This window comes from Pseudophryne corroboree, chromosome 5 (assembly GCF_028390025.1).
Source record: "Pseudophryne corroboree isolate aPseCor3 chromosome 5, aPseCor3.hap2, whole genome shotgun sequence".
Taxonomy (NCBI): Eukaryota; Metazoa; Chordata; class Amphibia; order Anura; family Myobatrachidae; genus Pseudophryne; species Pseudophryne corroboree.
In genome coordinates this window covers 457,682,980-457,709,991 of record NC_086448.1, presented here as the reverse complement: position 1 = coordinate 457,709,991, position 27,012 = coordinate 457,682,980, and the positions used below count along the sequence as shown (strand labels likewise).

The 27,012-nt window shown below is 46.5% G+C and overlaps 1 protein-coding gene across 1 annotated transcript in view; it reads right to left on the bottom strand.

The window, feature by feature from the left end:
• Positions 1-2,357: 2,357 nt before the first annotated feature.
• Positions 2,358-27,012, bottom strand: part of SRD5A1 (steroid 5 alpha-reductase 1) — a 192,443-nt gene continuing 167,788 nt past the window's right edge. Inside the window, exon 5 of the mRNA XM_063922937.1 lies at positions 2,358-3,810. Coding sequence (XP_063779007.1) covers positions 3,744-3,810 — 67 coding nt within the window. The 3' untranslated portion in view covers positions 2,358-3,743. The remainder of the gene's footprint in view (positions 3,811-27,012) is intronic.

Below are 27,012 nucleotides of genomic sequence, written 5' to 3'. Positions count from 1 at the left end.
AAGCGGCAGTAATTTAAAAAGTCAAAACCAACCAGGCTTTGTTATTTTCATACACATAGCTACACCCATATACAGTATTTTATATTATATATAGTGACGATGGGAACAGTATGATGTAGAGCAGGGGTGGCCAAACAGTCTATCGCTATCGACTGGTCGTTCTGGGACCAGTCGATCGCGATCCTCCGCCCAGCCACCCGAAGCCGCGCCTCTCCTGCCTGCCGCCCTGCCCCTCTGTCTGGTCTCCGGCAGTGACGGCGGAGTGTATGGCTCAAATCAGGTGCCGGTTCGTTAGCCAATGAGAGCTCGCGGACCGGCGCCTGATTTGAGACATACACGCTGGCTGCAGTCACCGCCGGAGATCAGACTGAAAAGCAGGGCGGCAGGCAGGAGAAGCGCGCGCTGCACTCACCACACAGTAACGGTGAGCTCTACTATGGGGGCATATCTGGCATTGTGGGCGCATGGCTCAGTGGAGGCATATCTGGCAATGTGGGGCATATCTGGCTCTGCGGGCACATGGCACTGTGGGGGCATATCTGGCAATGTGGGGCATATGTGGCACTGTGGGGGCATATTTGGCTTTGCAGGCACATGGCACTGTGGGGGCATATCTGGCACTGTGGGCACATGGCACTGTGGGGGCATCTCTCTAATCTGGCACTGTGGGGTCATATCTGGCACTGTGGGCACATGGCACTGTGGGCACATGGCACTGTGGGGGCATATCTGGCACTGTGGGCACATGGCTCAGTGGGGGCATATCTGGCAATGTGGGTCATATGTGGCACTGTGGGGTCATATCTGGCACTGTGGGCACATGGCACTGTGGGGGCATATCTGGCACTGTGGGCACATGGCTCAGTGGGGGCATATCTGGCAATGTGGGTCATATGTGGCACTGTGGGGGCATATCTGGCTCTGCGGGCACATGGCTCAGTGGGGGCATATCTGGCAATATGGGTCATATGTGGCACTGTGGGGGCATATCTGGCTCTGCGGGCACATGGCACTGTGGGGGCATATCTGGCACTGTGGGGGCATATCTCTAATCTGGCACTGTGGGGTCATATCTGGAACTGTGGGCACATGGCACTGTGGGGGCATATCTGGCACTGTGGGGGCATATCTATAATCTGGCACTGTGGGGGCATATCTAGCACTGTGGGCACATGGCACTGTGGGGGCATATCTGTATCTGGCACTGTGGGGTCATATCTGGTACTGTGGGGGCATATCTCGCACTGTAGGCACATGGCACTGTGGGGGCATGTGTGTATCTGGCACTGTGGGAGCATATGTGTTTCAGGTTTTTACCTGTGGGGGCCAATGTGTTATTTCGTGTGAGGCAGTCAGTACACTCTGTGCAGCAAGGCTACGTCCCTTTTTTTGTTATACCACGCCCCTTTTTTTGCGCGCACGCCTACGGCGCGCGCAATTAATCCTCCTAGGTAGATCACAAAAGCTTTTTAGCTTTCAAAGTAGATCGCCGACTCCAAAAGTATGGCCACCCCTGATGTAGAGGAACCAGTGGCGTTTAGCTACTGCATAAAGCCCAGGAAAGTCATGCATTTGAAGATTAAAAAAAAACGTGCATCTTACCTGATTATTGATTTCAGTGATTTTTTTTCCTGGCAGCCTGGCACTGCTGAATACATGTGACTGATTAAAACTTTGCAGCTGTGAAAGAATATCCTTAAGAAGGCAAGCTAGGATTGTTGTTTGCCTGTCAGCCTGGGAAGGGAGGCGTCTAAGGTATAAAAGACTGTTTGGACCATTTCTCTATATGACTGACACCGGAAAAGCTGGACATTGAATAGTGAGCAGCTCTCCGTAAATTAGTGACCTGGTCAAGGGTCAAGACTCATGAATATTTACTGTGTAATAGTGCATTGTATATCTTTGGACTGTATATAATTAGAAAGTTGGCCAGTCAACAGCATGCAATTAATTCAGATGGGTGACAAGAGATTAAAAAAATATAGTTGAAAGCATTCACAGCACTCCAGCAAAAATAAAAAACACCAAGAGTATTTGTTAAGGCTTACATACAGATGTGTCCTCATAAGACGCATTTTCGGGAGAAGAGAAGCAAAAAAGATGTCCAATGAGACCAGGCATGCCAAGAGGGGCTGCTTGACGTGACGGTAGCAAAGATGTATGAGGACACATCTGTATATAAAACACATATCTCAACTCTATTTGTACTATTATTAATATAGTAATATAATAATAATAATAATTTTATTTATATAGCGCTCGTTCTCCAATAGGACTCAAGGCACTAATAATAATAATAATAATAATAATAATATTCTCATGGCGGTCACCCGATCTCAGAATCACAGTCTTATGACTCATTTCATAATGAAAATATTTATTTTAAAATAAATCCTGCAGAAAACAACAGTGTAAAGAAAACAGGAATACATTATGAAAAGTGAATGCGGTTTTGCAATATTTTCATTAAGACCTTAAAACATTGTAAAACATTCACAATACTAAGCACCATGCTTACTGACATATTACTGTGCAAAAGTGTCCAACATCTAAACCAGTGTTTCCCAAACTATGGGGCAGATGTATTAACCTGGAGAAGGCATAAGGAAGTGATAAACCAGTAATAAATGCAAGGTGATAATGTACCAGCCAATCAGCTACAATATGTAAATTAACAGTAAGGAGTTGATTGGCTGGTGTGTTTATCACCTTGCATTTATCACTGGTTTATCACTTCCTTATGCCTTCTCCAGGTTAATACATCTGCCCCTCTGTCCTCAAGGCACACAAACAGGTTTAAGTGATATCCATACTTAAGCACAGGTGGTTAAATCAAAATAACTGAGGTACGAATTCAGTCACCTGTACTTAAGTATGGATATCCTTAAAACCTGATCTGTTAGTGTGCCTTGAGGACAGTGGTTGGAACCCCTGATCTAAACTGTTTAGTAGCACCCTTTTAGCAAATAAAACTTTCAGTTTTATCAACAAAATTAAGACTGGAATTAAACTAATGTATGACTTTTACAAATTATAAATGTGAGGAGATATTGTGACTGGCACCTGAAACTAACCCTTAAGACTCAATGGGGGAGATTCAAATGTTTGAAAAGTCAGTTGGGAATCTCATTTTTTTCCAATCTAATAGACAGACACCCAACTGACTTTTCAAACATTTGAATTCCACCCTTAGAATTAAAGTTTGTCGCTGGACTGACACATCATAGCTAGGAGCCACAAACCCAGATTACCAGTGACATTGAAGAGCACCAGCCACCAGCTTCACTGGAAAAAAATGGCGTCTATGCTACGTCAAGAGCCATGCTCGATGTAGGAGTGCAATGGGTCCATTAAAACATTTGTATAAAAAGGTATCACATTAACAAGTGTTTTATGCTCATCTTACACAGTGCCTCAGTTCATCTAATGGTCGTGCCAATCCTTCACCTACTGTATATTTTACATAGAATGTCTCTACTTTGCCAAACTTTTCCCATCTTCCTGTGCAACCTGCTACTTCTCTACAAACACTTGTATCTTGCTTACTCTTTGAACTAAAGAACCTTGAGGAAATCTCGGTGCACGTGTGCAAATGGAGGAAGAGGGCTGGTCCAAAGCTGGTCTTGTACTTTTGAGTAGCTTTGTAAATGACATTCACAGTCTGGCTACATTTCATAATCCGTATTCCCCTGATAAAATAAAATTCAAATGAGATTGCACTCTAATCTTAATTCCCGTTGCACTTAATATATAAATGGAACTAGGATTTTCCTGGATTTGGGATAGTCTTCAAATTTCTCCAGATACCATCTGAAATATAGAAAATAAATTGTCAACATATCTTCTACTTATAGCAACAACATTTAATAAAGTGCAGTATACCTTTATGATGGCACAACACCATCTGTTCCATTAAGCTTTATAGAGACAATGGAGAACATTTATGACTATTGCTCCACAAGTACTACATTACACGTGCACCAATGCTCATAAATGTACCCAATTTTTCCCATCGCTGCAAACTCTCGAATGGAGCTACTGAAGAGACCATGGCCCTATTCTGACCCGATCGCACGCTGCACTTCTGGCGAGGCAACGACGCTGACAGTGAAAAAAGCGGTCGCAGCGGTGACCGCAAGAAGATTGACAGCAGGAAGGCGTTCCGGGGCGTCAACTGACCGTTTGGAGCCGTTTTCGGGGAGTGGTAAGAAAAACACAGGCGTGTCCAAGCGAACGGAGGACAGATGTCTGACGTCAAAGCCGTGACCATCATCGCTGGATCCGTCGCACAGGGTAAGTAGGTCTGACCCTGGTCTTGTTTTGTGTGAAACGTTTTTAGCATAGCAGGGCTGCACAAGCGTTCGTAGCCCTGCTATTCTAAAATACACTCCCCCATAGGCGGAGATTAGTTGATCGCACCAGCAGCAAAAAGTTGCTTTGTGCGATTAACTCGTAATGAGGGCCCATGACCATGTGCTGTGGTTATACTTCCACCAATGGTGCATTATCCTACACTGCATTCACATAAAAGTCAATGCCGAATGCTTAGCCTTTCCTCACTGGACACTGTATTATGATTGATCACCAATTGAAACACTCATTTTCCATATACTGCACATTTTAGACCATTTAGTTTATTTGAAATGTTTATTTATTCAACCACCCCAAAAAAAGACTTCCTCAAACTCCTCATCCAAAGATCATTTTGGGGTAAATTTAGCCTTGCAGTTCTCAGGTGACAAGATTGCCATTTAAAAAAAAAAATTGGGCTGACTCACTGGGAACCTGCCGACGCCTGCATCTCACAGGCTATTACATTAATCCTTTTGTCGTCTCATTTAGGGGTCATAGTTACACTACCAAAATATAAAATGACGACAGCCTGACACCATTACATCTTCAGTGATGGATTATATAGCTACTCACATGATTTAATAAAGAAAAAGAAAAAAACAGACAAAACACAGACAACACACAACATAAGAAGAGTACTAGAAGAAAATCACCACATGTGAATAAAGGTAAAAACACAAACAATCCAAAAGTTTCTTCAGAGCACAGACAAGTAATTAATTGCACACTCAATAATAGAGTCTTGCAGCTATTATATGAGTGGATATTCTAATCACAAATTATATAACAATCGAATAAGAAATTGTAAAACTATTTTGGATGTCAATTAATTTTGGTGTAATTGATACATTTCATATATAACTAAAGTAAAAATAATTTGATGTCACCATGTTCAATAAAAATACTTATTACACATAAAAAACAATAATAAGATTTTAAACCTACCGGTAAATCTATTTCTCCTAGTCCGTAGAGGATGCTGGGGACTCCGTAAGGACCATGGGGTATAGACAGGCTCCGCAGGAGATAGGGCACCTAAAAAGAACTTTGACTCTGGGTGTGCACTGGCTCTTCCCTCTATGCTCCTCCTCCAGACCTCAGTTAGAGAACTGTGCCCAGAGGAGATGGACAATACAAGGCAGGATTTAGAAATCCAAGGGCAAGATTCATACCAGCCCACACCAATCATACCATGTAACCTGGATCATACATAACCAGTTAACCGTATGAACAACAACAGTAACGGTCCAAGACTGATTTCAACTGTAACATAACCCTTATGTAAGCAACAACTATATACAAGTCTTGCAGAGTTTCCGCACTGGGACGGGCACCCAGCATCCTCTACGGACTAGGAGAAATAGATTTACCGGTAGGTTTAAAATCTTATTTTCTCTTACGTCCTAGAGGATGCTGGGGACTCCGTAAGGACCATGGGGTTTATACCAAAGCATCCAATCGGGCGGGAGAGTGCGTATGACTCTGCAGCACCGACTGAGCAAACGCTAGGTCCTCCTCAGCCAGGGTATCAAACTTGTAGAATTTAGCAAAAGTGTTTGACCCTGACCAAGTCGCCGCTCGGCAAAGTTGTAATGCCGAGACGCCTCGGGCAGCCGCCCAAGAAGAGCCCACCTTCCTAGTGGAATGGGCCTTAACCGAATTTGGTACCGGCAATCCAGCCGTAAAGTGAGCCTGCTGAATCGTATTATAGATCCAGCGAGCAATAGTCTGCTTCGAAGCAGGTGCGCCAATCTTATTGGCCGCATACAGGACAAACGGAGCCTCTGTTTTCCTAATTCTAGCCGTCCTGGCTACATAAATCTTTAAGGCCCTGACTACGTCCAGGGATCTGGAATCCTCCAGGTCACTTGTAGCCACAGGTACCACAATGGGTTGATTCACATGGAATGAAGAAACCACATTAGGCACAAATTGTGGACGTGTCCTCAATTCAGCTTGATCCACATGAAAAATCAAGTAGGGGCTTTTGTGTGACAAAGCCGCCAATTCTGATACTCGCCTTGCTGATGCCAAGGCCAACAACATGACCACCTTCCAAGTAAGAAATTTCAACTCAACCTTGTTAAGCGGTTCAAACCAGTGTGATTTTAGGAACTGTAACACCACGTTGAGGTCCCACGGTGCCACTGGAGGCACAAAAGGAGGCTGGATGTGTAGCACTCCCTTTACAAACGTCTGGACTTCTGGAAGAGCAGCCAATTCCTTCTGAAAGAAAATCGAGAGGGCCGAAATCTGAACCTTAACAGAGCCTAATTTCAGGCCCATATCCACTCCTGTCTGTAGGAAGTGGAGAAAACGACCCAGATGAAAAATAAGATTTTACTTACCAGTAAATCTATTTCTCGTAGTCCGTAGTGGATGCTGGGGACTCCGTAAGGACCATGGGGAATAGACCGGCTCCACAGGAGACAGGGCACTTTAAGAAAGAATTTGGATACTGGTGTGCTCTGGCTCCTCCCTCTATGTCCCTCCTCCAGACCTCAGTTAGAGAAACTGTGCCCGGAAGAGCTGACAGTACAAGGAAAGGATTTTGGAATCCAGGGCAAGACTCATACCAGTCACACCAATCACACCATATAACTTGTGATAAACTTACCCAGTTAACAGTATGAACAACAACGGAGCATCAGATCAACCCTGATGCAACCAAACATAACCCTTATTTAAGCAATAACTATATACAAGTATAGCAGAAGAAGTGCGCACTTGGGACGGGCGCCCAGCATGCACTACGGACGACGAGAAATAGATTTACCGGTAAGTAAAATCTTATTTTCTCTAACGTCCTAGTGGATGCTGGGGACTCCGTAAGGACCATGGGGATTATACCAAAGCTCCCAAACGGGCGGGAGAGTGCGGATGACTCTGCAGCACCGAATGAGCAAACACAAGGTCCTCCTCAGCCAGGGTATCAAACTTGTAGAACTTTGCAAAAGTGTTTGAACCTGACCAAGTAGCCGCTCGGCACAGCTGTAATGCCGAGACCCCTCGGGCAGCCGCCCAAGAAGAGCCCACCTTCCTAGTGGAATGGGCCTTAACTGATTTTGGCAGCGGCAATCCAGCCGCAGAATGAGCCTGCTGAATCGTGTTACAGATCCAGCGAGCAATAGTCTGCTTTGAAGCAGGAGCACCCAGCTTGTTGGATGCATACAGGATAAACAGCGACTCAGTTTTCCTGATTCTAGCCGTTCTGGCTACATAAACCTTCAAAGCCCTGACCACGTCTAGTAACTCGGAATCCTCCAAGTCACGAGTAGCCACAGACACCACAATAGGTTGGTTCATATGAAAGGATGACACCACTTTTGGCAGAAAATTGTGGACGGGTCCGCAATTCTGCCCTGTCCATATGGAAAACCAGATAGGGGCTTTTATGTGACAAAGCCGCTAATTCTGACACACGCCTAGCTGAAGCCAAGCTAATAGCATGATCACCTTCCACGTGAGAAATTTTAACTCCACGGTTTTGCGTGGCTCAAACCAGTGTGACTTCAGGAAACTCAACACCACGTTAAGATCCCAAGGTGCCACTGGAGGCACGAAAGGGGGCTGAATATGCAGCACTCCCTTTACAAACGTCTGGACTTCAGGAAGAGAAGCCAGTTCTTTTTGAAAGAAAATGGATAGAGTTGAAATCTGGACCTTAATGGAACCCAATTTCAGGACCAAAGTCACTCCCGCCCGTAGGAAGTGAAGGAAACGGCCCAGCTGGAATTCCTCCGTAGGGGCATTCCTGGCCTCACACCAAGCAAAATATTTCCGCCATATACGGTGATAATGTTTAGCCGTCACGTCCTTCCTAGCCTTTATCAGCGTAGGAATAACCTCATCCGGAATGCCTTTTTCTGCTAGGATCTGGCGTTCAACCGCCATGCCGTAAAAACGTAGCCACGGTAAGTCTTGGAACAGACAGGGCCCCTGTTGCAACAAGTCCTGTCTTAGAGGCAAAGGCCATGGGTCCTCTGTGAGCATTTCTTGCAGATCCGGATACCAAGTCCTTCTTGGCCAATCCGGAACAATGAGTATTGTTCTCACTCCTCTTTTTCTTATGATTCTCAGCACCGTTGGTATGAGAGGAAGAGGAGGAAATACATAAACCGACTGGAACACCCACGGTGTCACTAGTGCGTCTACAGCTATCGCCTGAGGGTCTCTTGACCTGGCGCAATATCTCTGTAGCTTTTTGTTGAGGCGGGATGCCATCATGTCCCCACCGCCTTGCAATCTGCATGAAGACTTCTTGATGAAGTCCCCACTCTCCTGGGTGGAGGTCGTGCCTGCTGAGGAAGTCTGCTTCCCAGTTGTCCACTCCCAGAATGAACACTGCTGACAGTGTTCTTACGTGATTCTCCGCCCAGCGAAGAATTCTGGTGGCTTCCGCCATCGCCACCCTGCTCCTTGTGCCGCCTTGGCGGTTTACATGAGCCACTGCGGTGATGTTGTCTGACTGAATCAGCACCGATTGGTCGCGAAGCAGGGTCTCCGCTTGACTTAGGGCGCTGTATATGGCCCTTAGTTCCAGGATATTGATGTGAAGGCAAGTCTCCTGACTTGACCACAGACCTTGGAAATTCCTTCCCTGTGTGACTGCCCCCCACCCTCGGAGGCTTGCATCCGTGGTCACCAGGACCCAGTCCTGAATGACGAATCTGCGGCCCTCTAGAAGGTGAGCACTCTGCAGCCACCACAGGAGAGATACCCTGGCCCTGGGGATAGGGTGATCAGCCGATGCATCTGTAGATGTGATCCGGACCACTTGTCCAACAGATCCCACTGAAAGGTCCTCGCATGGAACCTGCCGAAGGGAATGGCCTCGTATGATGCCACCATCTTTCCCAGGACTCGCGTGCAGTGATGCACCGACACCTGTTTTGGTTTTAATAGGTCTCTGACCAGTGTCATGAGCTCCTGAGCCTTCTTCATCGGGAGATAGACCCTCTTCTGGTCTGTGTCCAGAATCATGCCCAGGAAGGGCAGACGAGTCGTAGGAACCAACTGCGACTTTGGAATATTTAGAATCCAGCCGTGCTGTTGTAACACTTCCCGAGAGCGTGATACGCTGATCAGCAACTGCTCTCTGGACCTCGCCTTTATGAGGAGATCGTCCAAGTATGGGATAATTGTGACCCCTTGCTTTCGCAGGAGCACCATAATTTCCGCCATTACCTTGGTAAATATTCTCGGTGCCGTGGAGAGACCAAACGGCAACGTCTGGAATTGGTAATGACAATCTTGTACCACAAATCTGAGGTACGCCTGATGGGGTGGATAAATGGGGACATGAAGGTATGCATCCTTTAATGTCCAGAGACACCATAAAATCCCCCCCTTCCAGGCTTGCGATGACCGCTCTGAGCGATTCCATCTTGAACTTGAACCTTTTCAGGTATATGTTCAGGGATTTTAAATTTAATATGGGTCTGACCGTACCGTCCGGTTTCGGTACCACAAACATGGTCGAATAATAACCCTTTCCTTGTTGAAGGAGGGGAACCTTGACCACCACCTGCTAAAAATACAATTTGTGAATTGCAGCTAACACTATTTCCCTCTCTAAGGGGGAAGCTGGCAGGGCCGATTTCAGGTATCGGTGAGGGGGCATCTCTTCGAATTCCAGCTTGTATCCTTGAGACACAATCTCTATCGCCCAGGGATCTACCTGGGACTGAAACCCACTTGTGGCTGAAATTTCGGAGACGCGCCCCCCACCGGGCCTAGCTCCGCCTGTGGAGCCCCAGCGTCATGCGGTGGATTTAGTGGAAGCCGGGGAGGACTTCTGTTCCTGGGAACTAGCTGTGTTGTGCAGCTTCTTTCCTCTGCCCCTGCCTCTGGCAAGAAAGGACGCACCTCGGACTTTCTTGCCTTTTTGTGATCGAAAAGGACTGCATTTGGTAATACGGTGCTTTCTTAGGTTGTGAGGGAACATATAGCAAAAAATGTGACTTTCCAGCAGTAGCTGTGGAGACCAGGTCCGGGAGACCTTCCCCAAACAACTCCTCACCTTTGTAAGGTAAAACCTCAATGTGCCTTTTTGAGTCGGCATCGCCTGTCCATTGCCGAGTCCACAGGACCCTTCTGGCAGAAATCGATATTGCATTTATTCTAGAGCCCAGAAGGCTAATGTCTCTTTGAGCATCTCTCATATATAGGACAGCGTCTTTTATATGCCCCAGGGTCATTAATATAGTATCCTTGTCCAAGGTATCAAGTTCCTCAGATAAGGTATCCGTCCATGCTGCTACAGCACTACACACCCATGCCGACGCAATTGCCGGCCTTAGTAAGGTACCTGAATGTATATAAATGGACTTCAGGGTACCCTCTTGCTTTCTATCCGCAGCATCTTTTAGGGTGGCCGTATCCTGTGACGGCAGGGCTACCCTTTTGGATAAGCGTGTGAGAGCTTTGTCCACCCTAGGGGAGGATTCCCAGCGTAACCTGTCCGTTGGCGGGAAAGGATACGCCATAAGCATCCGTTTGGAAATCTGCAGTTTTTTATCTGGAGATTCCCAAGCCTTTTCACATAACTCATTTAGCTCATGTGAAGGGGGAAAGGTCACCACCTGCCTTTTTTCCCCATACATATGAACCCTCTTGTCAGGGACTGGGGTTTCCTCTGTGATGTGCAACACATCCTTTATTGCTATAATCATATAATGGATGGCTTTAGCCAATTTAGGCTGTAACTTTGCATCATCGCCATCGACACTGGAGTCAGAATCCGTGTCGATATCTGTGTCAACAATTTGGGATAGTGGGCGCTTCTGAGACCCTGATGGCCTCTGCGTCATAGGATCAGGCATGGGCTGAGACCCCGACTGTCCTAAGGTTTCAGCTTTATCCAATCTTTTATGCAAGGAATTAACATTATCATTTAAAACCTTCCACATATCCATCCAATCAGGGGTCGGCACCGTCGGCGGCGACCCCATTCATTTGCTCCCGCTCTGCTTCCACATAGCCTTCCTCGTCAAACATGTCGACACACGCATACCGACACACCACACACACACACACACACACACACACACACACACACACACACACACACACACACACACACACACACACACACACACACGGGATGCTCTTTTTGAAGACCGTTCCCCCACAAGGCCTTTTGGAGAGACAGAGAGAGAGTATGCCAGCACACACCCCAGCGCTATATGTCCCAGGAATCACACAGTAACTTACTGTTAACCCAGTAGCTGCTGTATACAATGTATTTGCGCCTAATTTATGTGCCCCCCCCCTCTCTTTTTTACCCTCTTCTACCGTGATTCTGCAGGGGAGAGCCTAGGGAGCTTCCTCTCAGTGGAGCTGTGGAGAGAAAATGGCGCTGGTGAGTGCTGAGGAAGAAGCCCCGCCCCCTCAGAGGCGGGCTTCTGTCCCGCGTTTGTGTAAAATTATGGCGGGGGCTCATGCATATACACAGCGCCCAACTGTATATATGCCCACTTTTGCCAAGAGGTCTCTAAATGCTGCCCAGGGCGCCCCCCCCCCCCCCCGCGCCCTGCACCCTACAGTGACCGGAGTATGTGGGTTGAATGTGGGAACAATGGCGCACAGCTGCAGTGCTGTGCGCTACCTCGGTGAAGACTGGAGTCTTCTGCCGCTGATTTCGAAGTCTTCTTGCTTCTTTCACCGGCTTCTGTCTTCCGGCTCTGCGAGGGGGACGGCGGCGCGGCTCCGGGATCGGACGACAAAGGGTGAGATCCTGTGTACGATCCCTCAGGAGCTAATGGTGTCCAGTAGCCTAAGAAGCAGGACCTATCTTCAGTGAGTAGGACTGCTTCTCTCCCCTCAGTCCCACGCTGCAGAGAGTCTGTTGCCAGCAGATCTCTCTGAAAATAAAAAAACCTAACAAAATACTTTCTTATAGCAAGCTTAGGAGAGCTCACTAAGTAGCACCCAGCTCGTCCGGGCACAGATTCAAACTGAGGTCTGGAGGAGGGACATAGAGGGAGGAGCCAGAGCACACCAGTATCCAAATTCTTTCTTAAAGTGCCCTGTCTCCTGCGGAGCCCGTCTATTCCCCATGGTCCTTACGGGGTCCCCAGCATCCACTAGGACGTTAGAGAAATCTTCCGTAGGTGCATTCTTGGTCTCACACCACGACACATACTTTCGCCAGTTACGGTGATAATGCTTAACCGTCACCTCCTTCCTAGCCTTTATTAAAGTAGGGATGACCTCTTCCGGAATCCCCTTTTTTCGCTAGGATTCGGCGTTCAACCGCCATGCCATCAAACGTAACCGCGGTAAGTCCTGAAATACACAGGGCCCCTGTTGCAACAGGTCTTCCCTCAGAGGAAGAGGCCAGGGGTCTCCTGTGAGCATCTCTTGTAGATCTGAGTACCAGGCCCTTCGAGGCCAGTCTGGGACAACGAGTATCATCTGTACTCTTCTTTGCCTTTTGATCCTCAACACTTTTGTGATGAGAGGAAGAGGAGGAAACACGTAGACCAATTTGAACACCCACGGTGTTATCAGAGCGTCTACTGCCACTGCCTGAGGGTCCCGAGACCTGGCACAATACGTCCGAAGCTTTTTGTTGAGGCGTGACGCCATCATGTCTATTTGAGGAGATCCCCAAAGACGTGTTATGTCTGCAAAGACTTCTTGATGAAGTCCCCACTCTCCTGGATGGAGATCGTGTCTGCTGAGGAAGTCTGCTTCCCAGTTGTCTACTCCCAGAATGAAGACAGCCGACAGAGCGCTTACATGATTTTCCGCCCAGCGAAGAATCCTGGTGGCTTCCGCCATCGCGACTCTGCTTCTTGTCCCGCCTTGGTGGTTCACATGAGCCACTGCTGTGACATTAGAAGGTATGAAGGTATGTGACAACTGCGCTGTATGTGACTAAAAGCTGCTCAGTTTAAAAACAGTACAATTAAGAACATATACAAGCGCTAATATTTATAAGTTAAAATCTGTATTGCCATGAGTAATATATGTGTAAAAAATATGTGTAAAAATTATGTGTAAAAAGTGGCACCTGTAAAGAAGAAGACTTTCAGTTAGTTTGGCAGTATGTTTACAACTCCTTTATGGAGTGAGTGGTTTGAGCTCAGTCCGTACCAGTTCACAGTTTGTATTGTGAAAATGCTAACTGTCCCCACCTCCTAGTTAGTTCCGTGCACAAGAAGATGTTGTAGTCCTTCAATCTCGATCCGCTGCGTCCAGCGGTGATGGATCGCGGCTAGATGACGTCACACTGCGGCTAGGCGTCGGGAAGTTCGGGCCGGAAAGGTGATGTCTTCTTTATTTAGGTAAACTCCTTGGCCCTCATTCCGAGTTGATCGGTCGCAAGGCGAATTTAGCAGAGTTACACACGCTAAGCCTACGCCTACTGGGAGTGTATCTTAGCTTCTTAAAATTGCGACCGATGTATTCGCAATATTGCGATTACAAACTACTTAGCAGTTTCAGAGTAGCTTCAGACTTACTCTGCCTGTGCGATCAGTTCAGTGCTTGTCGTTCCTGGTTTGACGTCACAAACACACCCAGCGTTCGCCCAGACACTCCTCCGTTTCTCCAGCCACTCCTGCGTTTTTTCCGGAAACGGTAGCGTTTTCATCCACACGCCCCTAAAACGCCGTGTTTCCGCCCAGTAACACCCATTTCCTGTCAATCACATTACGATCGCCGGAGCGATGAAAAAGCCGTGAGTAAAAATACTATCTTCATTGTTAAATTACTTGGCGCAGTCGCAGTGCGAATATTGCGCATGCGTACTAAGCGGATTTTCATTGCGATGCGATGAAAAATACCGACCGATCAACTCGGAATGAGGGCCCTTGTTTGGAGAGACAAGACACTCCTGTCCGCAGTACACTTGGGGCAGCTGCTGCAGACTGTGCACTATGCATTAATACAGTGAGTGAGCGTGTCCCTCTGTACCTCAGGGTTATTAATAGGTAAAGTGGTGCTTCTGCTGTTCTGGCAAATATCCAGGATACCCTGTTGAAACAGTGCAGGGGTCTCCACATATTTTTTACACATATATTACTCATGACAATACAGATTTTAACTTATAAATATTAGCGCTCGTATATGTTCCTAACTGCTGTGACATTGTCTGATTGAATCAGAACCGGTAGGTTTTGAAGAAGACTCTCTGCTTGTCGAAGGCCGTTGTAAATGGCCCGGAGTTCCAACACATTGATGTGTAGACAGGACTCCTGGTCTGACCAAAGTCCCTGAAACTTTTTTCCCTGTGTGACCGCTCCCCATCCTCGGAGGCTCGCGTCCGTGGTAACCAGGATCCAGTCCTGAATTTCTAACCGGCGACCCTCCAGCAAGTGAGCACTTTGCAACCACCACAGGAGAGACACTCTGGCCCCTGGGGACAGAGTTATTTTCCGATGTAAGTGCAGATGGGACCCGGACCACTTGTCCAGAAGGTCCCATTGAAAAGGCCTTGCATGGAACCTTCCGAAGGGAATGGCCTCGTAAGCCGCCACCATTTTTCCCAGAACTCGAGTGCATTGGTGAACTGACACCCTTTTCGGTTTTAGCAGGTCTCTGACCATGTTCTGGATGTCATGGGCTTTCTCTATTGGGAGGAAGACCTTCATTTGTTACGTATCCAGTATTATACCTAGGAACGGTAGTCGAGTTGTCGGAATCAACTGTGACTTCGGTAGATTTAGAATCCAACCGTGTTGCTGGAGCACTCTCAGAGAGAGCGCCACACTGCTCAGCAATTTCTCCCTTGATCTCGCTTTTATCAGGAGATCGTCCAAGTATGGGATAATTGTGACTCCATGCTTGCGCAGGACCACCATCATTTCCGCCATTATCTTGGTGAAAATCCTCGGGGCCGTGGAAAGTCCAAACGGCAACGTCTGAAATTGGTAATGACAATCCTGTATAGCAAATCTCAGGTATTCCTGATGGGGGGCATATATGGGGACATGAAGGTACGCATCCTTTATGTCCAGAGACACCATAAACTCCCCCCTCCTCCATGTTGGCTATTATCGCTCTGAGTGATTCCATTTTGAATTTGAATCTTTTTATGTACAGGTTTAGGGATTTCAGATTCAAAATAGGTCTGACTGAACCGTCCGGCTTCGGTACCACAAATAGGGTTGAGTAGTAACCTCTTCCCTGCTGGTGCAGGGGAACCTTGATTATCACTTGCTGTATATACAGCGTTTGCATTGCAGCTAACACTACATCCCTTTCCGATGTGGAAGCTGGTAGGGCCGATTCGAAAAATCGGCGCGGGGGGCACCTCCTCGAAGTTTGGACCCCTGGGAAACCATTTCCAACACCCAGGGATTCAGGTCTGATCTGACCCAGGCCTGACTGAAAAGTCGAAGACGTGCCCCCACCGGTGCGGACTCCCTCAGGGGAGCCCCAGCGTCATGCTGTGGGTTTTGGAGCAGCCGGGGAGGACTTTTGGTCCTGGGCACCTGCCGAAGCAGGTGCTCTTTTGCCTCTGCCCTTACCTCTGGCGAGGAAAGAGGATCCCCGACCTCTTCTGGACTTGTGCGACCGAAAGGACTGCATCTGATAGGGTGTGACTTTCTTTTGCTGTTGGGGAATATATGGTAAAAAATTTGATTTACCTGCTGTAGCTGTGGAAACCAGGTCCGTCAGCCCATCCCCAAACAATACCTCACCCTTATAGGGTAGTACTTCCATATGTTTTTTGGAATCTGCATCACCCGTCCATTGGCGAGTCCATAAGGATCTTCTCGCCGAGATAGACATGACATTGGTCCTAGAAACTAGAAGTCCAATGTCCCTTTGAGCATCCCTCATAAATAAGACTGCGTCTTTAATATGGGCTAGAGTTAAGAATATAGTATCCTTATCCATATTATCAAATTGATCTGTCAGCTCATCTGTCCAAGCTGCAATTGCGCTACACACCCATGCCGACGCAATTGTCGGTCTTAGCACAGCACCCGTATGAGAATAAATACACTTTAAGGTAGTTTCTTGCCTGCGATCTGCAGGGTCCTTAAGGGCCGCTGTGTCAGGAGACGGTAGCGCCACTTTCTTGGACAAGCACGTCAGGGCCTTGTCCACAGTGGGGGGTGATTCCCAAATCTCCCTGTCCTGCTTAGGGAAGGGGTATGCAATATAAATTCTTTTGGGAATCTGCGGTCTCTTTTCGGGAGTCTCCCAAGCTTTTCCAAAGAAATCATTTAATTCATGAGATGTGGGAAGATTAATAATCTGTTTCTTTTCCTTAAACATGTGTACCCTTGTGTCGGGGACCGAGGGTTCATCCTCAATATGCAACACATTCCTTATTGCCACAATCATACACTGAATGTTTTTAGTCACCCTAGGGTGCAATTTTACTTCATCATAGTCGACACTGGAAACAGAATCCGTGTCGGTAGTAGTGTCTTGTGTTAAGGGACGCTTTTGAGACCCCGACGGGCCCTGTGAGTCGGTCCAATCCGAGGATTGACCCCCTGATGTCCCCCCTAATTCAGCCTTATCAAGCCTTTTATGTAAAGATGCCACACTTGCATTCAACATATGCCACATGTCCATCCATTCCGGAGTCGGCACAACCGACGGGGACACACCACTCATTTGCTCCACCTCCTCCTTGGAGAAGCCTTCCACTTCAGACATGTCGACACCACGTACCGACACCCCCCACACACAGGGATTAACCTACAACAGTACAAACCCCCAAACAGGTCCTTAGAAGAGACAAAGAGAGAGAGTATGCCAGCACACACCCAGCGCTTAATAACACTGTGGAAAAATATGACCAGATAGCGCTTTTTTTATATAATAATATTCCACTTCCCACTCACTGCGTCGCCAATGTGCCCCCCTCCTCTTTTTTCCAGCCTGTGAAGTTCAGCAGGGGAGAGACCAGGGAGCCAGCGTTCAGCATGCAGCTTCTGTCGAGAAAATGGCGCTGGTTAGTGCTGAGGATCAAGCCCCGCCCACCCGACGGCGGGATTCGGTCCCAGTGCTTTTTTTAATTAAAATGGCGGGGGATTCTTGGATTTACTGCCTCCGCAGCCTAATCCATCTTAACATGCCCAGAAGTGAAGAATATTGCTGCCCAGGGCGCCCCCCCCCCCCAGCGCCCTGCACCCTTCAGTGCTGCTCTGTGTGTGTATAGTGGGAGCAATGGCGCGCAGCTTACCGTTGCGCGCCTTACCTTATGAAGATCTGATGTCTTCTGCCGCCTGATGTCTTCTGCCTTCTCATACTCACCCGGCTTCTATCTTCGGCATCTGTGAGGAGGACGGCGGCGCGGCTCCGGGACGAACCCCAGGTGAGACCTGTGTTCCGACACCCTCTGGAGCTAATGGTGTCCAGTAGCCTAGAAACAGAGCCCAACCGTAAAGCCAGCCCTGCTTCTCTCTCCTCAGTCCCACGATGCAGGGAGCCTGTTGCCAACAGGACTCCCTGAAAATAAAAAAAACTAACAAAATTCTTTTAAAACAGAAAACTCTGGAGAGCTCTCTGCGGTGCACCCATTCTCCTCTGGGCACAGAATCTAACTGAGGTCTGGAGGAGGGGCATAGAGGGAGGAGCCAGTGCACACCCATAGTCAAAGTTCTTTTTAGGTGCCCTATCTCCTGCTGAGCCCGTCTGTACCCCATGGTCCTTACGGAGTCCCCAGCATCCTCTAGGACATAAGAGAAAGATAGTTCAACAACCATAAATGAATAATGATGCCAGGAGCAAAGCTACTTCTTTATGAATCTAAAATAGACTGTATATAAGAGGGGTGGCTGTTAAATAGGGAGACTAATGCCATCATTTGGGCGATTCTCAAGAAAGTGAACATAAAGTCCTGTGCATTACACGCATTTAATTTTGTTTTTCTTTTAAACTGGTCTGTTAAGAAAGTGTTGTTATATGAAATCTTAAGTGCTTAGTAGCAATGCCTTACCCTATAACTTAAGACCCAATAACATCTTGGTATTTTGGAGTAGTATGTCGTTTGAATTTGTCTAGCTGTCCAGTGCATCACGGAGAATCACGCATTTATGTTTAATTATGTTAAGTACATTTTAACTCTGTTCACCTTCTATGTTCTCCACTTCTGTATCCACACACTGATGCATTCTTATTTTCCAATGGTCAAAACCGTGCAACAGCTCATTATCTGTCAGCTGTCTCAACAGCTCCATTGTTTTCTTCTCTACCTCAGTAATGGATGCAAAACGGGTTACCTTGAGTACAAATTTGTCTTTAAGGAAAACAAAGAAGTCACACGGTGCTTAGTCTGGCAGTATGGAGAGTGTTCTAGCACTGCAATCTGTTTCTAGGCCAAAAGGAGAGCTGTGTGGGCTGGTGTGTTGTCCAGATGGAGGACAAAACCATTTTTCCATAACTCTGGCATCATTATTCTGATTATTTCCAGCAAGTTGCTAGACCATCCAGGTACGAGTTAAACACATAAAAGGCAATCTAAAAAGGTTATATTATAGACATAAAAGAAGAAAATGAACTGGGAGAGAGAGTCCAGTAAATCTAAGCTCAATATACATATTTGTGGATTCATTAAAGGAATCTGTATACCTGTGTGACGTATAGAAGGTATTTCTTCCCAAAAAGGCATAGACCTGCAGGCACAGCCAGAGCAGATGCCAGAAACCAGCAACTGGAGCGGAACACTTGGGGCTAGTATCAGATGTCGATCCTACAAATTGAACCAATTTACTTAGGGTCCAGCAGACCCTACGTAAAATGTACAGCTGAATCTGCTGGAATCTAGCACAGGCCAGTGTCCCACGTGGGGATTCAAGGATATGATCCCACTCTTCAGCCTCAATCGTGCCCAGATCTATTATCCATTTAGCACAAAGAGCACTTAAAGCATCAGTACCGGAGGAAGAGAGGAGGGAGGAGTGGAAAAGGCATAGTACGGACCAGTGTATGATCAGCAAACGTTGCTATGATGTCCCGGTCGCCTAGCAACGACCGGGACTAGCGCTGAGCTGCTGCAGCGGCTCATAACAAAGGTACTGCAGTGGAGAGAATGGCCCCACCTTATCCATAAGAGCCACCGGAAGGTTCCCATATTCCCCAAGAGTAACCCATTCACACAGCTGTACTAACTGAGCAGTTAGGTAATAGAGATGCATGTCTGGCAAAGCCAGGCCACCATCTCCTCTAGATATAAAAAGTGTTTTATAAGGAATACGTGCCTGTCCACAAACAAAGGAAGCAATATAGCGGGAAATCACCAGAAATTGGAAGACAGGGACATAAACTATAGCATTCTGGAGTATATACAGGAATTTTGGCTGGACAATCAGTTTGATAAGGTCCATACGTCCCGTAAATAGACAAGGAGAGTTTCTGCCAAACTCGAGTCTTCACGTGCAGATTATCTGTCTGGGGGGTTAAATTTAAGGTAACGAAAATCAGTGGGAGAATAAAAAATATGGATACTGAGATATTTAAACTGAGTAAACAATTTAAGGGGAAAGTCATAAGAGAGGGGTTGCAGCGTAGAGGGAAGTAATGGAAGCACATCTGATTTGTCCCAATTAACAGGAATGTCCGAGTAATATCCAAAGTCCTGTACCAGTTCAAAGAGAGCAGGTAAGGAGTGGAGCATGTCTGTCAAATATAAAAGCATATTGTCCACGTATGATCCGATTTTCTCCTCCTGGCCCGCAACATGAAACTCTATTATAGCAATAGAGGCACAGACCAGGGGTTCTATCGCGAGAGTAAATAGCAGAGGGGACAGCGGCATACCTGTCAAGTCTCAACAGAAAGGAATCAGTGGTGAACCATTAACAACAACGCTCACGTCTGGATAGGAATACAGCAGCTTAACCCAGGACAGGAAATTAGGGCCTATCCCAAACTGCGCAAGGACTTTCCAAAGGTACACCCATTCTACAGAATCAAAGCTGCGGGCAGCATCCAGGGATACAACTATTGCATTGTCTATCTCCTAATCCGTCAACTGCACATACAGTTGTGCTCATAAGTTTACATACCCTAGCAGAATTTATGATTTTCTGGCCATTTGTCAGAGAATATGAATGATAACTCACAAACTTTTCTTTCACTCATGGTTAGTGTTTGGGTGAAGCCATTTATTGTCAAACAACTGTGTTTACTCTTTTTAAATCATAATGACAACAGAAACTACCCAAACTACCCAAAACCTGGAGATATTGGCCTGATAACATGCACACAAGTTGACAAAAACGAGTTTGAATGGCTACTAAAGGTAACCATCCTCACCTGTGATCTGTTTGCTTGTAATCAGTGAGTTTCTGGACTCCTGAAAGACCCTTGCATCTTTAATCCAGTGCTGCACTGACATGTCTGGATTCTGAGTCATGGGGAAAGCAAAAGAATTGTCAAAGGATCTGCGGGAAAAGGTAATTGAACTGTATAAAACAGGAAAGGGATATAAAAAGATATCTAAGCAACTGGGAATGCCAATCAGCAGTGTTCAAACTGTAATTAAGAAGTGGAAAATGAGGGATTCTGTGGAAACCAAATCACGGTCAGGTAGACCAACAAAAATTTCAGCCACAACTGCCAGGAAAATTGTTCGGGATGCAAAGAAAAATCCACAAATAACTTCAGCTGAAATACAGGACTCTGAAAAAAAAGTGATGTGGTTGTTTCAAGATGCACAATAAGGAGGCATTTGAAGAAAAATGGGCTGCATGGTCGAGTCGCCAGAAGAAAGCCATTACTACCCAAATGCCACAAAGCATCCCGCTTACAATACTCCAAACACAGAGACCAGCCTCAAAACTTCTGTAACAAAGTCATTTGGAGTGATGAGACCAAAATGTAACTTTTTGGCCACAACCATAAACGTTACATTTGGAGAGGAGTCAACAAGGCCTATGATGAAAGGTACACCATTCCTACTGTGAAACACGGAGGTGGATCGCTGATGTTTTGGGAATGTGTGAGCTACAAAGGCACTGGAAACTTGGTCAAATTGATGGCAAGATGAATGCAGCATGTTATCAGAAAATACTGGAGGAAAATTTGCACTCATCAGCCCGGAAACTGCGCATGGGATGTACGTGGACGTTCCAACATGACAATGATCCAAAATACAAGGCCAAGTCGACCTGTCATTGGCTACAGCAGAATAAAGTGAAGGTTCTGGAGTGGCCATCTCAGACTCCTGACCTCAATATCATTGAGCCACTCTGGGGAGATCTCAAACGTGCAGTTCATGCAAGACAGCCCAAGAATTTACAGGAACTGGAGGCTTTTTGCCAAGAAGAATGGGCAGCTTAACCATCTGAGAAAATAAAGAGCCTCATCCACAACTACCACAAAAGACTTCAAGCTGTCGTTGATGTTAAAGGGGGCAATACACGGTATTAAGAACTGGGGTATGTAAACTTTTGATCAGGGTCATTTGGGTAGTTTCTGTTGTCATTATGATTTAAAAAGAGTAAACACGGTTGTTTGACAACATATGGCTTCACCCAACCACTAACCATGAGTGAAAGAAAAGTTTGTGAGTTATCATTCATATTCTCTGACAAATGGCCAGAAAATCACAAATTCTGCTAGGGTATGTAAACTTTGAGCACAACTGTAAGTAAACAGTCACCTGAGATTGATACAGGTTGAGTATCCCTTATCCAAAATGCTTGGGACCAGAGGTATTTTGGATATGGTATTTTTCCGTATTTTGGAATAATTGCATACCATAATTAGATATCATGACGATGGGACCTAAATCTAAGCACAGAATGCATTTATGTTACATATACACCTTATACACACAGCCTGAAGGTCATTTTAGTCAATATTTTTTATAACTTTGTGCATTAAACAAAGTGTGTCTACATTCACACAATTCATTTATGTTTCATATACACCTTATACACACAGCCTGGAGGTCATTTAATACAATACTTTTAATAACTTTTTATGTATTAAACAAAGTTTGTGTACATTGAGTCATCAAAAAACAAAGGTTTCACTATCTCACTCCCTTCAAAAAAGTCCGTAATTCGGAATATTCCGTATTTCGGAATGTTTGGATATGGGATACTCAACCTGTAGTAGTAATTCTGTGCACCAACTCAAACACTACATTGTTAAGACTGTATGTGGTTAAATTACCGGCTGTCGGGATCCCGGCGGTCAGGATACCGGGTAAATGCCGGCAGTCGGAATCCCAAGTCCAGTATTCCCACTTGGGTGGTGGTCCATGCCACTACCCGAGGGGGAATAATAGTGTGTCGACTGGGCCCGATGTGTGTCGAGCGCAGTGAACCTGCAAGGGGACACGCTGCGCTCGCTGCCAGGTTCCCGGCGTTGGTCTCCTGACCGCCGGGATCCCATACCGATCCCGTTGAGACGGAGTGCCAAAACTTTAGCAAGTATTTTAAGGACAATTGACAGCAAGGAGATAGGACTATATGAGTCTAAGGAAAGAGAATCTTTACCTGGCTTTGGAATTAGCACGAACAATGCCTCGGCCATGGAAGGGGGGAGAGTACCAGCCTCCAACAGGGATTCAGAAGACAGCAAAAGTATTTGGGCAAAGAAATTTAAGTGAGTTTTATACAGTTCGATGGGAAGACCATCCACCCCCGGAGCCTTATTACTAGAGAAGGACTTAATGGAATATTCCACCCCTCTCAGGGTAATGGGAGTCTCCAAAAATTGCTGAGAGCCGGGACTCAAAAAAGGGAATACTATCTAATCCAAATAACCAGATACTATCAAACATGTATACTGCACTCTAAATCTACATTCATCTAAAAAGTGAGCATAAAAACTAGAAGCTATGGCAGGGGTATCAACACAGACAACTCCAAGCGCATTCCTTATGCTCTTCACAGTCGTAGGGAATGACTCCTGTCTGGCCAGGTAGGCCAGAAAAAGACACATACATAGAAAACTTCGAAAAGTAATAAAACCCAACCACCCCCACCCCAGATACCCACTCGAACATTACAAACAGGACCCCTAAAGAGGGAGTCAAACACAATATATTATATATATATATATATATATATATATATATACTTGCAAAGCAGTCGGCACTCCACAGCTCTTATCAGCAACTTGCTCCGTGCCAGGACAAAAAATATTCACATGAATCCAAAGAAGAACGGCACTGGAGACAGCAGTATGCAACAAAAACTTGTATTCACAGGCAACAGCCGTTTCAGGGCATCAGCCCCTTCCTCAGGCCCAATACAAAGTGGTACAAACAAAATATATATATATATATATACACACACATACACACACGCACACACAAACACACATATAAAACTATGGAGCAGCTAATCACGTAGCCTGTAGGACACGGTATCCCCAAAGAACACCGACTTGCCAGTGAAAAATATCAGCGAACTCAAATGGTAACTACAAACGTAGCGGCCACAACGCATGAGCCAGTCTATGCATACATAATTGCTCAAAGAAACAGTGGGTGGGATGTAATGCCGCCCAAATTCGGAGGCCATGCTGGATGCCGGCCAAACTCTGACTTTTTTTTAAAGGGACAATCACTTACAAGGCATGGTTTTGCCTTGTAAGTGTTTCCCCCTTTAAGAAAACGTCCGAGTTCGGCAAGCATCCCGCACGGCTGCCGTTCTCAGGTGGCATTACATCCTGCCCAGTATATACGTTGGAAAAAAGAAGAAACATTATTGCCTCATAGGACGCCTGGAGGCGGCACAGAAAAAAACAATATAAGTACCGTTCAATAGGACATTATGCAACATTAACTAAAAAGGTATAAACAAGATACTCTGCCATAAGATCCTCAGGGTATAGCCAGTACGTGGTATTTGCTGCAGGTCAATCCAGGCTGAAGCAGCATGAGGAGTATTGAAGAAGTGCGTGCGGTTGCCAACCATCACCCGCAGTCGAGCAGGAAACAGCATTGAATATTGCAGCTAAACATCGCGCAGCCACTGTTTAACTTGCGTGAACTGCGAGCAGGATTTCTCAACATCAGCCGAGAAGTCCTGGAACACAGCCACCCTCTGACCCCACAGTGGACCTTAAAACCTAGAAAGGTGAAGTATAGTGTCTGTCCTTATAATGAAGGATTTTGGCGATGAATGATCTGGGCTGTGCACCAGGAGGAAGAGGACGGGTAGGCACCCTGTGGGCCTGTTCAATAGCAAAATGTGGGGTAAATGATTCCTTGCTGAAAGCAGATAATAATCAGGTCTCCAGAAAGTGTTCAGGCTGTGAACCCTGTGCTTTTTCAGGGAGGCCCACAAAATGGACATTGTTTCGCCGGAGACTCCCCTCGCTATAAGTTGAGTTTACATGCCGATATCTGTGATTCTAGGGAGATCAGACAGCCAGGAATGGGAGTATAGGATTCTTCCAGAGTAGAAATGTGGTTCTCCATCTCCCCAATCCAGTTCATTAATTTCTGCATATCCTGACAAATAAAAGAAATGTCAATATGCACATCTGCCAACTTATCAGCAAGACATTTCTCAGAGTACGCAATAGCTTGCAAACCATGGGACATAGTGACTTCTGAGGACCCTGCCATATCAGGGGAGGGAGGAGAGGGGCCAGGATGAGAAAGATGCAGAGGAGGCTGGGGTCCGGTTTTCACGGGCAAATTTCACCAAACGGGAAGCAGCAGAGGCGCTGTGCTTTCGGGCCATCAGGGATATACAGTAGAGATGAATAAAAATAAATGATATGTTCGCCAGAAGGCAGGCAAATAAGACTTGGATGTAACAGCACTGATCTGTTCAGGACTTAGGCTCCAAGAAGGGCTATACAGTTACAGACAAGCTGAAGGCGAATATGTACCCTCTAAAGCCCGCACAGCCTCCAGCCGAACATAGGGGGAGATCACAGACAGCAAGGTCACAGCCAGGCATCCCCAAAATAAAGAGGGAGGGGAGGGGGGGGGGGGAGCCAGGTACTCACCGCCCCGCAGTTCTCAACACCACCAGTAGCTGAGGACAGACAGGAGGCCCATTAGTCAGCACCAGGATCTGGAGTCCAGCTCCAAGATGGTGGCAGTGTGTGGACGAGGTGTACCTGCAGACCAGAAGGGCAGCGTGAGGGAGTCCCCGCAGTGGCAGACTGGCCAACAGCAGTCATGGAACCAAACGCCAGGCGGAGGGGGAAGACAGGGATGAGGCTGCAACCTACACCAGATCCAATATGGCGCCCAGCATTAGCAGAGTAGTCCCCACAGTCAGCGATTATGCTCAAAGGGGTGGCGGAAGCAGCAGAGAAGTAGCAGGAATGCCCACAGACTCACCACAGGTGGCACAGATGAGGAGATCCTGCCAAGGGAGAAAAGCAGGAGAGAGGCAGCAGTCCCCATCAGTCCCAAAATGGTGCACACACCGGATGCACCCAGGCTAGGACAACACACTGTGGTAAACCACTTTTCAGAGGGCGGAATTACCGGGGAGATCTTTAACACAGCTCAGACTGGGCAGTGATCACTTGGGCACAGCAACAGACTTAGGTTGGAGAACTAGGAAACCCACGTCCTACACCATGCCTGATTAGGCCAACCCCTATGGCTTTTATTTTTCTTTGATGTGCTTTCTTCATTCTTTGTGACGATGGTGTTTTCCAGTGCATGGACTGACGTTTTGTCTCTGGATTTTACTGGAAGACCCATGTTTCATCACAGGTGATAACTTGATCTGAAAAATAGGATTTTAATTACCTACCGATAAATCCTTTTCTCGTAGTCTGAAGAGGATGCTGGGGTTCACATTAGTGCCATGGGGTTTAGACGGGTCCTTTGGGAGCCATGGGCACTTTAAGAGTTTAATAGTGTGGGCTGGCTCCTCCCTCTATGCCCCTTCTACCAGACTCAGTCCAGAAACTGTGCCCGAGGAGACGGACATTCTTTGAGAGAAGGAAATACACAGATAGTGGTGAGAATCACACCAGCTCACACAAAAAAACAATCTAACCAGCTTGAAACAAGTCAGCAACGGCTGAACCAAAGTACTTAACCAAGTAACAGCATCCTCTACGGACTACGAGAAAATTATTTACCGGTAGGAAAGCCAAGCTAACCAACTTGGAACAATTCAGCAACGGTTGAAACAACAATACTGAACAAAGTAACAATACAGGAATACGAAGCACTGGGCAGGCGCCCAGCATCATCTACGGCAGAGATTTACAACCTTTTACAACTCGCAGCACACTGAACAAGATTTAAATATTGCCAAGGCACATTCAAATATAATGGGCAGTACGGATGGTGTAATGGTTAGCATTACTGCCTCACAGCACTGAGGTCATGGGTTCGATTCCCACCATGGCCCTAACTGTGTGGAGTTTGTATATTCTCCCCGTACTTGTGTGGGTTTCCCCCGGGTACACCGGTTTCCTCCCACAATCCAAAAATATACTGGTAGGTTAATTGGCTCTCAACAAAATTAACCCTAGCGTGAATGTGTGCGTGTACATGTGGTAGGGAATATAGACTGTAAGCTCCACTGGGGCAGGGACTGATATGAATGGCCAAATATTCTCTGTAAAGCGCTGCGGAATATGTGTGCGCTATATAAAATAACTGGTAATAATAATAATAAATAATGGTGATGCATGGTGCAGTTGCGTGCCCTAGGATGTCATGTTGCAGCTTCTCCATAGGTAACACCTGAGCCACATCTGAGAAAGCCAGAAGAGCCCAATGCTGCCCGGGCCCAAAAT